Source organism: Xiphophorus hellerii, chromosome 8, assembly GCF_003331165.1.
Source record: "Xiphophorus hellerii strain 12219 chromosome 8, Xiphophorus_hellerii-4.1, whole genome shotgun sequence".
Lineage (NCBI taxonomy): Eukaryota > Metazoa > Chordata > Actinopteri > Cyprinodontiformes > Poeciliidae > Xiphophorus > Xiphophorus hellerii.
Window position 1 is genome coordinate 13338852 of NC_045679.1, and position 13595 is coordinate 13352446.

The window sequence follows — 13595 nt, forward strand, 5'->3', positions numbered from 1 at the left end:
AACTTTCTTCTGACAAGTGAAGAATATCCTAGTGAAAACGTTAACCCAGCGCTCTGTCAGTTTAGTGTTGGCCCAGTTGTCTTGTGTGCTGACCTTAGACCTGCTTTTCCAAGCAAGTCTGACTGTACTGCAGGGTGTTCAAATAAAATGTAGCTATTGACTGAGTTTTAAAGGAAAACCTCAAGAGTGGAAAAAGAAATAAACCAGCACTGGAGTCCTGAGGGAGAAACACCAAACTTTTAAAAAAGAATATTACAAACAAATTAAGGTTGAGTTGAAGTTCAGAAGGCATGTCTGAGTTATCTCGCTGAGGACTCATCTTGTGTTTGGTGCTCCAACAACCTGTTTTCATGGCTAGCAGAGGCTGGTTATAATTAGTCTTGGTTAGCTGGGGAAAGCAAGGCCAGCAGGCCAGTGAAATCAATAACCGAGAAGCAGCAGCATCAAGCTCGCCCATCCATCGCGTGGCTCCTGTCCAACAAGACATTTGGCTCTCACAGAGGGATGAGAGATAGCGCGAAGGTTAGTTGTACATCATTCCCAGGCCTCAACAAGATGGAGAGAACAGCTCACATTTCCCCCACACACACAAACACACGGTCATATTTTGCAGCTGATAAATAAACATGCCCGTCTTACTGGATCTAATCTCTTAGATTTATAAAGAGCATATTTTAAGATGACTGGGCCTAATATTTTCTCCCATTATTAAGTTGTGTTCATGGTAAAAGATATATATAAAAAAGACACATATTCAGGGATGATGATCATATTAAACATAAGTGAAACTATAACCGTCAAGTGTAGATGCTATTTTCATGCTGTTTTATGGTGTATGGAGGTAATAATATATACATAATTTAATATATCAAGCTGATGCACGTTTATTACCTAACTTTAGATTTGGATTTAAAGTAATACTACTCAGTTAATCTCGGGTAGTAAAAATTTTTATGTTTTTAATAATGGAATTCAAAAAGTGAAATGTATACATTACACAAAGATTCTGTTACTTCTGATTTTGATAGCTTATAGCTGGTATAAACCCTAAAATCAGATTTTCAGAAAATCACACTACATTCAACTAAACAAATGAGATAATAATACAACTACGTCATCACATGCTGACGTCAACTAGAGAGTAAGCCATAAGAGATTATTGCTAAAGAAACTAACTGTTCAAAGTCCTGTATGCAAGCATACTGAGGGAAAATTAAGTGGAAGAAACCAGAGGTATCATCTGGTTCATCAGAAGGATCTTACATGGGCTAAGGAGAAAAAGAACACAGCTGTGGTTTAGTGGTCCATAGTCTTTTATTTTCAGATGAAAGTACATTTGCAAGTGAATTTTATTTGAAAATCAGTCAGAGAATCCTTTTTGCTTGACGTCCAGTGTGAAGTTTCCACAGTCTGTGATGACTGTGAGTGTCATGTCATCTGCTGCTGTTGGTCTACTAAGTACATCCATCTGCCAGAAGATTGTAGACTAATCCATGCTCTCGTCTGCTGACAAGCCGTTGAAGATGCTGATTTAATTTTCCAGCAGGACTTAGCACCTGCCCACCTCTACAAGTAGCGATACCTGGCTTATCGACCACAATATCACTGTGCTTGATTGGCCAGCAAATTAGCCTGATTCAAACCCCACAGAGAATCTCTGAAGTGTTGTCAAGAGGAAGATCAGACATCAGATCCAACAATGCAGGCGACCTAAAGGCCCTCGGCTGATCGCCTCAGTGCCATGCCACATTGATGCAATAATTCATGCAAAAAGATCCCAGAGCAAGAGTTTATGCTCTAAAAAACTTTGTTTTATTGGTTTTTCATTTATTGTCAAACTTAAGCGGAAATAAACACTTTTGGAAAAGCATTTATATCAGTTTAACTTTTTTGAATGGAATTATTGGAAGAAATTAACATTTCAGCAGTCAAATTTATTGACATGCACCTTTTATAGCTGTGTTGTTCATTAATATTTGGTTGAAAATAACTCCTGTGTGCACACTTACATCTTTTTGTGCAGTCTTTGTCATCAGTTGTTCAGCACGGCCACAGAGGCAGGAGGGACAGAAAATTAGCTGAGACATGACAGGGAAGGGAAGGATTTTTTTTTTTTTTTTTTAATGAGACTGAGGGCTTCAGAAACACTGTGGGTGATAATGATAAAAGAGGTAGCAGCCTACAGAGAGTTTGCAAGAACTGTGGGAGGACAAGCCTCAGCAGAAAGATTATAATGATCCACTAGCAGTGGCCGAAGAGTCCCAGTTGCAGCTGGGACCAATCTGACAGACCTCAAGATGCACACTGTCTGCTTTAAACAGAAAAAGAGCTAAACTGCATTTCAGGGAAAATGTCAGAAAGATGTTTTGATGCTGCTTTGCTTTGGGTCTATTTGAATGTTCCAGTCTGGTGAGGGGAAAAACAAAATTCTTTAAGGGCTGGGGAAATATTTACAGACCGATCTCAATGAGGATTTTTAATTTTTTTACTTCCACAATAAGCCATCCATGTAACCTCAATCACTCATACACAGCTGCGTTTGATTCAACCTGCCTTCACAAATATCTTGCAAAATTCTGTAGAAGCTCGAGCCCGTTGTGTAAGGTAGCATGAATCAAACGCACCCATATAAAAGTATTACTGTACAGAAGAATGCTTGTCTTCTACCGGCCACGCTGCTCTGACCAAACCCTGCCTTGATCCCTCCTGTATTGTGCTCGTCTCAAATCAGCTCAAACAACCTTAGATTTATTTCTCTCGTTTTTTTTGTTTTTTTTCAGCTCTACTTTAGGAGCGCTTGATTTTCTGTTTGGCGGGAGGGGTCTTTGTTTGGCCATATTTTTCTTTTGTCCAAAGCTGCAAAATCAAGTGCGCCTTAAGTAATGTAACAATAAAAACAAACACAAGCTCTTATTTTGACTCCTGCCTGATGCAGACTGGATCAAAATTCCTTGTAAATACATGAAGGAGACATTGATTTACCTTGCTGGGCACAATGAGGTGACTAAGCCTCTACAGTGCCAACTACAGGGTAAATCAACTCTCCTTGGGTATTTGTTTTGGTGTATGTCTGTAGGGAGCTCTCCCTCCCGCAAAGTTGCTTCTTTTTCTGTGACAATGATTGAGCCCCTCCCTTTTTAATTATTTATTAAAAACATTACGAGCATAAAATAATAAACATTTTCATGCTCAAACATCCACATCATTTGGTAAAACTAAATTAAAAAAGTCAAAACAGTTCTCTAAATTATTTTAAAGAAATGCCCTTTAAAGGGACAGTTCTGGATCTTTCTCTGTGAAAAGAATTGAAGTAGTAAATAATCTCACCTTACCTTTCGTAGCTTTATGAAGTATGTTCCGTTTAGTGAGCTAGAAGCTAATGGCTACTCTGAGCAAGACCAAGATCGCAATGTATGGGTTTCAATGGTAAAATTGTTGGTAGTAGACCCTCAAGTAATAGTGGGCTTCTCCTCTAATAACACAAAAGTAACAATAGAGATTTATAAAACAGTATTTGTGCATAGTTTTAAGTCTTTGTGTTTGGACATTTATTAGATGGTAATTGGTCATTTTCAAAAAAGGCCTTTGCCTTCTAATCTCCAAAACAAAAATATTCCCAGAAAAGGTTGCGGGTGGCAACAGGTGGATTGATTTCGAACGCATTTCCAACTAGTTTGATAAATATGTTATTTCTAGCAAATTATAGACAAAATAATAACTAGACATTTCTTACAACTTAGGTGTAAAGAAAAGTTTACAGTTAAATTATTTACAAGTTCAAAAAATGGTAAAAAAAAAAAAGTTATTGTAAAAAAGCCTCCCGTCGTCACACTGGACATTTGACAAACAAAAAAACATCTCCACCATGGCTTTCAGAGTATTCTTAATCTATTAGATTAATGGTAGGGTCTAAAAGTAATCATAATTCCAAACACAAAAATTACAGATTTTGGTTCCAGACTAACTTAAGTAACTGCCTGAAGAAAAAAGCAAAACAGATAAACTTTCAAATAAATGGTCAGAACTGCCCTGCTCAGACGAGCCGTTAGTTTCAGGCAGCATCGTCCTTTCTGGATTTATACTGAAAGATCCCATGATAGTTAATCACCACAGGTAAAATATTCACTGACTATAACCTCACTTCAAAAATCCTGAGTTGATCCCTTGAAGATCTTTCACACAGATCCAAGAACTGTCCAGAGAAGGAGCAATTTCTACAAGGAGAGTTCAACTTTATGGCATGAAAGGCACCCTGTATGTACAAAAAAAATGTCCATGCACGTGTGTGTGTATGCACTTTCATGCACTCTTTTCAAGCATGTCTGGGTACATTCACACACATGCAACCTTCAAACACACACACTCAGCCATGATGTGTGTGTGTTTTACGTTCTCTATATCGGGTTGTTGTTGTTTCGTGGCAGTGTTGGGTGCTGCTGCGCACACAGTGGAGGCTGAGGAGGAGGGGGAGGTGCTGGATAGACACAGATGTCTGTTGGCCCTGGCAGCGCTGCGACACGCCAAATGGTTTCAGGTCGGCACCCACTCACTTCCTGTCTTCGTGCCCGATGCTTATTGTAGCCTGACGATTCACCCAGGGAGGATATACTTACTGCCTGCTCACTTTTCTGTGCTTATTATTGTCACTCAGTTTAATAGAAGGAGGCATCTACACTTTATTAGCACAAATTTATGTTTAATTGTTATAACAAATTAAGATTTGCATTTGAGTTAAAGTTTGTCTTGTATTTGTTGTCAAATACTTCCGGCCACACTTTAGCTGAAAAAGGGTGTTCGTACAGAAAAATCGTAAGGCTACAAAAGCAATACTTTATACTTGTTTTTGTTTCTTTTTGGCTATTGTGTGAACCTGCCTGATTTGTACAGTATGTCAGAGCTTCCTTTTATATTTTTCTCCCATACCGTTCCCCATCTATTCTCCAACTCACCTTACTGACTCTAAAAGCGGAAAAGTTGGCATAATGACATGGATCAAACCATCATAAAAACAGAACGATTTTTAGCTGAGTATATGCAGAATTGCACAAACAGTTACAATTATTTGTACCTAGCGATGTTTGTCTGCAAAATTATCTCTACCCTCATGCAAAATTTGTTCCCTTTTATCCCCACTCTGATTTTATTTTATTTTTTCCCCACTGTCATGCCTTCCTCCATTTTTCCCTCTTCTTCCTATAAATTCTCAGGCTCGAGTGAACGGACTTAAGTCCTGTGTTATCGTTCTCAGGATACTAAGAGACATGTGCAATAGACACCCCATTTGGGAACCTCTCAAAGGATGGGTGAGTCTTTTTACTCTTTATCTCGGAGTGTTAATTGCATGAAATGAGGAGACAGTGTTCTGCCTTGTTGAACAGAGGGATCTTTTTATTGTTCTTAAATATTTATACTCCACATTTTAAATAAGTCACAAACCAAGGACATGAGTAAATTACATTACAGGTTGCAATGACAACTTAGGTCAAGAACTCAAAATTATTACATATTTATTCAGCATAACTGAACATTTTGTAATTTGCTTTTTTTTTTTTTATGTTGTATATTTGCCTGTTGTATTTTTTCTTTATTCTTACAGCCTCGATAAAACAAGTAGCTCTTTAATTTCCCTACATGGTAGAAATATTAGATATTTAATTAAATGATGCTGAGAAATTAACAGTTTCACTTTCAGTCTGGTAAATATGTAAAAAATACATTAAAGTGTCTCTTTATTTCCCAGTAAAATAACCGCATACAGAAACATTTAGAAAAATATTTGCTTAATGTTTAATTTAATTTTGTCAAACTGAGAAAAAAGTCCCAAGTTAATATTTGTGTTTTTCTGCATGTCTTTCCTCCTCCTCTTTCTACTTTTTTTCTGCTTGATCTACTGCCTGTTTTTTTTATTTATTTATATGGAATCTTTTTTTTCTTAATGGGCAACAGAACACACCTTATCCAAAAGAAGAGGTGGAAAATAAGCTTGTTTATATTTAAAGTCAGAGCAAAAAAAAATCTAAATCAACTGGAACATTTTGGCATGTTTTGTAGAAGATTAATTTAGCTCACCCTGGACGTCTTCCTGTTTTGTTTGTTTTTTGACATATTTTCATTTGCAGCCATTAGAGCTGATATGCGAGAAGGCCATCGCCACTTGCAACAGACCTCTTGGAGCAGGAGAAGCGCTGCGTCGAGTCATGGAGTGTCTGGCGTCAGGCATACTGCTCCCAGGTATGAAACCAAAGTTTTAAGAGTCAACCCATGAGCCTGCTTCTCCACTTGCTAATACCTGGCATTGCTGCTGAACAGAGCAAATGGATGTCTTCAGTTTGGATAGATGAGCCAAACTGAGCCAGTATGAGATACTTTGGCTCATTTCAAAGCTGCAAAGGTCGAAACATTGCCAGCGACCTTGCAGAGCACAGCTGCCTGAGAAGGTTGTCATGAGGAGAGCATTCTAATTAGGCACAGCTTTTCAAGATGTTATTTGTCCTTGTATGAGTTGCCTTTCATAAAGCTAAGCTTGTTTTTATTTAATTTGTCTAAATTTATGGACCTTGAAAGGTAAATAAAGGTGTAAAAACATCTGCTGCAAGAACTATATCTACCTGATTTCAGCTGTGTTTTCTGATTCATTCTGTGAGAAGCTTAATTGATAACAAAGTATCAAACAATAAAATATAACACATTTTATTGTCAGTCAGTAAAGAGAAATATGCAATTTACTATTTGCTCTTTATTGGCTCTGCCGATGTTTGTCAGGTTGGCAGCATCTTTTCTTTTCCTTAATTTTTTGTTATTTAAGAATCAGCCAAGCTCAGTTCTGATCCAATCTCTGATGTTTTCTGGTACATCTTGAATGACTTTTACAGGCTTTTCTGGGATGTACTTGCAAATACCATAGCAGCATAATTGAAATATTTTTTTTTTATCCATTACAATCTTATTTTCTTCTTTCTTGGTAACAGATATCTTGTACGGGGTAAAATCTGGAAGTAAGGAAATTGACTTTCATTTTCCAAGTCTCAATAAGTCTGCAAAAAATGAAAACAGAGCATAGAAAAAAAAAAGGTTTGAGTTCTTGGACTTTATTTATTCAATTCTTTAAAGGATCTTGAGAAAATAGAAGGCCTTTTTAGAATAAGGGATAATATTTATATTCAGTTTTTTACATTACAACCAGAGTGTTTGTCCAACTAGATAAACTAAAACTCATTCAAAAATCAAATGAGGAAATTGTATCACTCTTATGGCCTTTAGACACAGGACACAATATTTCTTACCTGCACTTAGTTTAGAAAACAAGAAAAGGATTGCAATTCCCTTTTGTGAATTAAGGTATTACTGTTCATAACTGATCTGTAATAAAGCATTACAGATTTTAACAGATCTAAATTTACCCCTTAATAAACAGTGATAGCTCTTTATCACACTTCCAAACCGGACTGTCGTATCTCATATTTGGACAAAAAGAAGTGAAAGAGTGACTAAAAACCTGGAAAACTGATTCTGAAAAGTGGAACAACTTGAATGAATCCTAGTTAACGTCTGCAGTAGAAAGAACTACATCAGATATTTAAAAGAAAGTTGATCAAAATGTAATTCAAAGCAGCTTGTGGTACACTATCAAATGATTAAAAGACTGTTTCTTTTTAATCTAGATCTGTGTATCTTCTTCCTTTTTCTTTAGGTGGTCCAGGTTTACATGACCCATGTGAGAAAGAGCCTACAGACACTCTTGCCGACATGACAGACGAGGAGGCCGAGGCCATCACCTACGGCGCGCAGGTACGCTCACACAAACCACAGCTCACTGACAGCATTGTTATCCTTTAGCCATACTGGCCCTAAGTTCTTATACTCTGGGAATAAGAAAGCAACGCGACAATTACCAGACAGGCAGACCTCAGTGTCACCCCAAGTTAGTATACGCTATGGATGCACACACACCCATGCTCACCCCCACACAAATATAACTGGGCCTGTGTGGTGCTGCATTTTAAAGATTGGTGTGGGAAACTGTTGGCATTGCAAGCCATAAATCCATCTCCGACACCCCGAGGACAGTGGGGGTGTGCATGTGTGTGTGGGGGCACGGCTTTCTTCACACACACGCTCGGCTGAGCAGGGCAGCCTCTGAGCCGCATGGCTTAGTGAATCCTGCCGTCCATTTCCTTTGAAGGCAGCCAGAACGAGGCTGGAATGTCAATGGGGATAATTGTGTGGAGGCAGATACAAGAGCAGATAGGAGTAAGGGAGCTGTTCTGTCAATGAGCCACACCAGGCTTCATGAATATCTGACACGTCCTACCTCCTTGATGATTTTAATTAACCTGATCCGCTGCGTGCAGTTTGATCATCTTTTGCTACATATGTGAAAACATGGATATTTATTTGCAGAATGCACGTCTGCCAATTTCAAGAATTTTTAAAAAGGATAGTTATTCATAAGTACCAACTTGGTGATTGAATCATTTCCGGCTCTTATATTTATGGTGTTTGATGTCTAAATAAAATCAGAATAAGTGGCAGAGAACTGTTTTCCTGGCACACAAAAGGAGTAAAGCTCAAAATTATTCATACCTCTTTTTTTCAATCAACCAGTTCATCTCTGGTCTCCAGAGGGACAATAAAATAATGGAAAGGTTGCATCATTTTTTAAAGTTTTATTTATATTTTAACTAAAAAAAAAAAATAATAATGGAACATTTATACTCTCCAAAAAAATCAATGGAAGAGCCTTTTTTTTGTAATTACAGCAATCAAATATCTTGTCTTTATGAAAGCAGGTATTGTGAACAAAGTGACTGAAATGGTTTCAAGGAAGGATGGATGGGTAGATGTCTAAAGGAATGAACAGAAGATTGATTGATTGATTGATTGATTGATTGATTGATTGATTGATTGATTGATTGATTGATTGATTGATTGATTATACATCTAAGCTGGATGTTACAGCTATCTGGCTTAGTATATTTTCCCAAAGTTTTCTTTATTTGGGTTTTAAACGTCATTTTCTGATAGAAAGAAGCACTTGGAGCGGAAATGTTACAATAAATAATTAGGACACACACACTAAACCGCTGGATTACTTGACTAATTGTGCAGTTTATGAACTCTAAACTATGTTTTACAGTGAAATGTGTTTTAATTAGATCTGATCCATTTTCACAGCTCCTCCCACCCACCCCTTATGTCTGCTGTGTTTTGCATTCGACAGCATGCTCTCAGACTCATGGCATTCGGACAGATCTACAAGGTGTTAGAGATGGAACCTCTTCCCTCAAATAAACCATCACAGAAATATCCTTGGTCTGATAAAGAAGGTGTGTACCCATCTCCCAAGCCTGCTTACCTACCTGCCTGCTCTGCTTTTCTCCTTTTTTTCACCCCATATGTCTCTGGCCTTCATCCACACATCCTGTCTTCAAAGTTTTTGCCAAAGCACATAGATATTTTTTTTTCTCCGTCCCTTTCTTAGTATGTCTTTCAGTGTTTATTGGTTTGACTTTTTTATTATTTAGAAGTCTTACTGAATCGTGATCCAGTATATTGGGTCAGCCCATGTTATGTCAAATGTTTTCACCTTAGACACGAGTCTTTTACTCGTACTGGATGGGTTTGTAAGCACAATCACTGGTACAGCATCAATAAAGCTGATAAATAAAGCAACATAGAACTACTGAACTTTCTGTTGTGACCTCCACCTTCTTCTGGCCTGAGTTGATGAAATTGCTTCTCAATACCTTGTAAAAGTATTCAAATCTCTTTTTTGCTAATTCAGTGTGCCAAGCTTCAATATATTAATAAATCAGCACAAAGTGTTTCATCCTTGTCTGGAGAAAAGAAAAGACTACATAGTTTTTAATTTCCTTTCAGAATAAAAATAATTATTGCCTGAATTTGTATTGTCCCCTTCTCTTTACCAGTTGGCCTTTAAACTCTTAGTGGTTGCCATGGCTACCCACATTTATCTTGCTGCTTTAAAATTAGCTAACATGCTGTCAGTGTACTATGACTGTTTATCTCAATGTGGTAAAATAAGTTATGCTACCAAATTGCCGTTAGTGAATGAGATGCGTCTTAACAGCACATACGCATCACATGCAGATGAGCGGATAAATGAGCAGAGAAAATATCCCAAACGTCAGACAAGCTAAATTTAAAGCAATTTGTTCATAGTAAGATCATCATCTCTCAATGAGATATGTTGTCTCTAAATAAGACAAACATGGATGTTCTTGCCGTGGAATTGGACTGAGCTGGAGCTGTTCAGACAAAGAGAATGAGCCGAAAATCCAGTCTGGTAGATGTTCCTATGATGGGTAATGCAATGCAATGGAAACCATGTGCCGTTTGCCTTTCACTTCATATTTACCTTCTACTTTGCTGGTCTACTAAGTAAACCCCTAATAAAAAAAATCTGATGTTTTGTAATAATTCACAGTATGACGTTATAAATATTTGTATGCTGAAATAGCAGCAGCTGTGCAGGAATGCTTCTTCTGCTCCTGCTCTTATCAGAGGAAAACTCAGAAATTTCAGAAGATATTGAACTGGCCCATTTCCAAAACGATTCTAATGGAAAATCGACTGTGAGGCTTTTGATATCTCATGTTGCTGACATGGAAAATTGCCGAGGCATTTACAGATTAAGGTGAAAGTGGCAGAAGGGCTTGTAGTGCATGTCTTCCTCATTGTTTGACTGTTTTCTGGGCCACCTGTCGGTTCTGTTTATCTTATCTGCGAGTTTATCCACCTCGTTCTTGGCTCGCTATTTATTTTTTCGTGACATTGCCTCCCTGTCTTGCTGTCACCCCTTTGTACCTTTGTATATGTAGTCTCAAAACAAGTGTTTGTGATCGATTTTTAGCTTGCGCTGCTTCTGTGTCCTCCACCTTTTAGGTTTAGGGCTAAAGAGGCCATATGAAGATGGAACGATGGATGACAAGGACCTCATTAAGAAGATGAAGAGGAACCTTAGAAAAGGTGAGGCAGTGAACACTGTATTATGAACAATTGTTTTAGTCAATTATATTTAGGAGTATTTGAAATGATCAGATCTATTTAAGAAACGTTTAATGCACAATAAAATGTTTAAAATTAAGAACGGTTTTGTTTCACAGAAAAGTCTCACCTCTCTTTGGAACGTCTTTATTTCCTTCCACCTTTTTGTTCTCCTCTCCCTCCCTGGAGGCAAATCAATAGTATTGATTGCTAACATTTTAGCTTGACTCCCAATCATCCTTCACTCTTTCTTGCAACAGTGAGAGGATACAGTGATCTAATGAGGAGTTGAAAAATGAAGTCATCTGTAATAATAATACAAACTGCTGGCTAGAGTGAAATGCATTAAAGAATATGATTTATTAGTACATTTCTGAATATTTGAAGTTGGTCTAATTGCTGCAGCTTGACAAACCACTATTAAATCGCCTTTTTAATGTGGAAATTTTCCATCTGTAATTGCCGCAGTCCTCGACAGTAAAGCCATAGACTCCAACCAGCCAATGAACGCCCTGATGCGCTTGAACCAGATCCGACCCGGGCTGCAGTACCGCCTGCTGTCCCAGTCGGGGCCAGTCCACGCCCCGGTCTTCACCATGTCTGTGGATGTGGACGGAACCGTCTATGAAGCGTCCGGCTCCTCCAAGAAGACAGCCAAGCTCCATGTTGCTGTCAAGGTGAGGTGGAAAATGCAGGAAACGATGCGAAGAGAGGATAATGGGCAGCTAAGCTGTCTGACAGATACCCACTGATGGAAATGTAAAATAATCATTGCCTGGTTTTGATATGGATCACTCAAGGAGGGTGAAAAAAAGTTTTCTGTTTGTTTGCATCAGTAAATGATAACCAGCTGTGAATGATGTAACTACTGAAAGAAGATGTGGCTTTAATACCTAAAGGCACTGAAGTTATTATCTAATTACTAGCTTCTGTTAAATTAAAGGGCTACTTCAGTTTTTAATAAATCTGCATTTGTTCAAAATCTAACATATTGTTGTCTGATCAGTCCTGAACTGGACAGAAACTCACTAATGGAGATTAATCGAAACCTTTACACAGTTATATAGTTTTGTCGATTGCTTCAAAAGCGAGGGAGAATGGCACATTTTAAAGGCTGAAAGTTTTAAGTTTGGGTAACAGTAGCACTTTTCACTCTGTACTCAGTAAAAATATTTTTCTGAACCACCTGCCACCCAACAGAGGCTTTCCTCTGGATTTTTATTCCTAATTGGTTAGTTTACATGCATCTAGGTTTGTACAGAAGCAAGAGTTTCCAGCCATTTTTAATAAAGTTTCTTTAAACTTTTTTAATAAATACATACTGATACCATCTGTTTTTACTACAAGTTATCATAGTCTGGGAATCTCAAGATACCCAATACATGGTTTTGTTTGAACCTCTCTACCAGCTCTTCTTACAGAAAGAAGTCAAAATGCACGACTGCCTGATTGATTTTTGAGGCTGTTTAGAAAGAGATGGCGTCTGGTTTTCAGTTTAATTATCAAATGTAGTTGGAAATTTTAACGATCAGATCAGAGTCTTTTTATTTCCAGTATGTTTATTATGATGCACTTTTCACTGTTAAGCCAATGATGAATTATTAATGATCCAGTTTCTTCTTCTTTTCCCATGACTTTTAGCTGTAATTATTTTTAGGAAGGCTGATTGGGAAGGAGAAAAATTTTTTATTCTTAAACGTAAAGGATTAGGACGGTATGAAACATGTACATATCGGCCTATAACAATTGAATAGAAATGTGTATAAATGGCATTAGCAGCTATAACACCTTTATTTATTAACAAAGATGTTAGTGTTAATGTTTGTGTGAGAAATAATGGGTGTGGGCAAATCCTTGTAATCCTAAAGTGCTTGTGAACAAAAAGGCTCTCCAGTCCACAGAGCTGGGATAATCCGCCATCCACTCACTTCCCAAAAGGTTCTTTCTCTCTGTCTTTTCACCTTTTTCTATTCTCCTTCTCACTCAGTGCTTTTCTTTTTGAGGCTTCGTCTTTTTCATCTTTTATTCCATCTCACTGCCACCCAGTCACAAAAGTGACTGGCTCAGCAGCTTTGACACAATCGCCAACTGCAAGCAGATCCTCTTTTTCTCCTTCTTCTATCTTCTCTCTCTTCTATACTTTGTTGTTCTTTTGGGCATTAAAAGCAGGAAGGATATATGACTCCATACAACTTTTGCATTGTTTCTATAGTAATCTGCTGCTACACTGGAGTGTTTTTCACTCTGTTGGAAGGATAAAATTGGTATTATGGAAATCCTATTTCCTTTCTGCGCTATAAGGCTCTATAAGTCTTGATAAAATAAATTTGCTACAGATTTTTTTTCATTGTCTTCATTTTTGTTTTTTTCCCACCTAAGGTTCTCCAGGCGATGGGCTACCCGACAGGTTTCGACTCAGATCTGGACCCCATGAGCTCAGATGAGAAGTCTGACAGCGAGGGGAAGAGCGAGACATCCTCACACTCTAGCAATAACCCAACACACTCCTCAGATGGTTCCAACACGCTGGAGGTGAGGATTTTGAAAATGGACTTTCCACCCAGTTCAAATGCAATTTTTTCTCAGAT

General features: G+C 37.9%; 1 protein-coding gene across 7 annotated transcripts in view; it reads left to right on the plus strand.

Annotated features, from left to right (window-relative positions):
- Positions 1–13595, plus strand: part of strbp (spermatid perinuclear RNA binding protein) — an 88597-nt gene that overhangs the window by 58714 nt on the left and 16288 nt on the right. For all 7 annotated transcript variants that reach the window (XM_032569285.1, XM_032569289.1, XM_032569287.1 and 4 more), the window contains 8 exons: positions 4425–4534; positions 5208–5303; positions 6120–6231; positions 7691–7788; positions 9221–9326; positions 10906–10989; positions 11476–11684; positions 13387–13539. In XM_032569285.1, coding sequence (XP_032425176.1) covers positions 4425–4534; positions 5208–5303; positions 6120–6231; positions 7691–7788; positions 9221–9326; positions 10906–10989; positions 11476–11684; positions 13387–13539 — 968 coding nt within the window. The remainder of the gene's footprint in view (positions 1–4424; positions 4535–5207; positions 5304–6119; positions 6232–7690; positions 7789–9220; positions 9327–10905; positions 10990–11475; positions 11685–13386; positions 13540–13595) is intronic.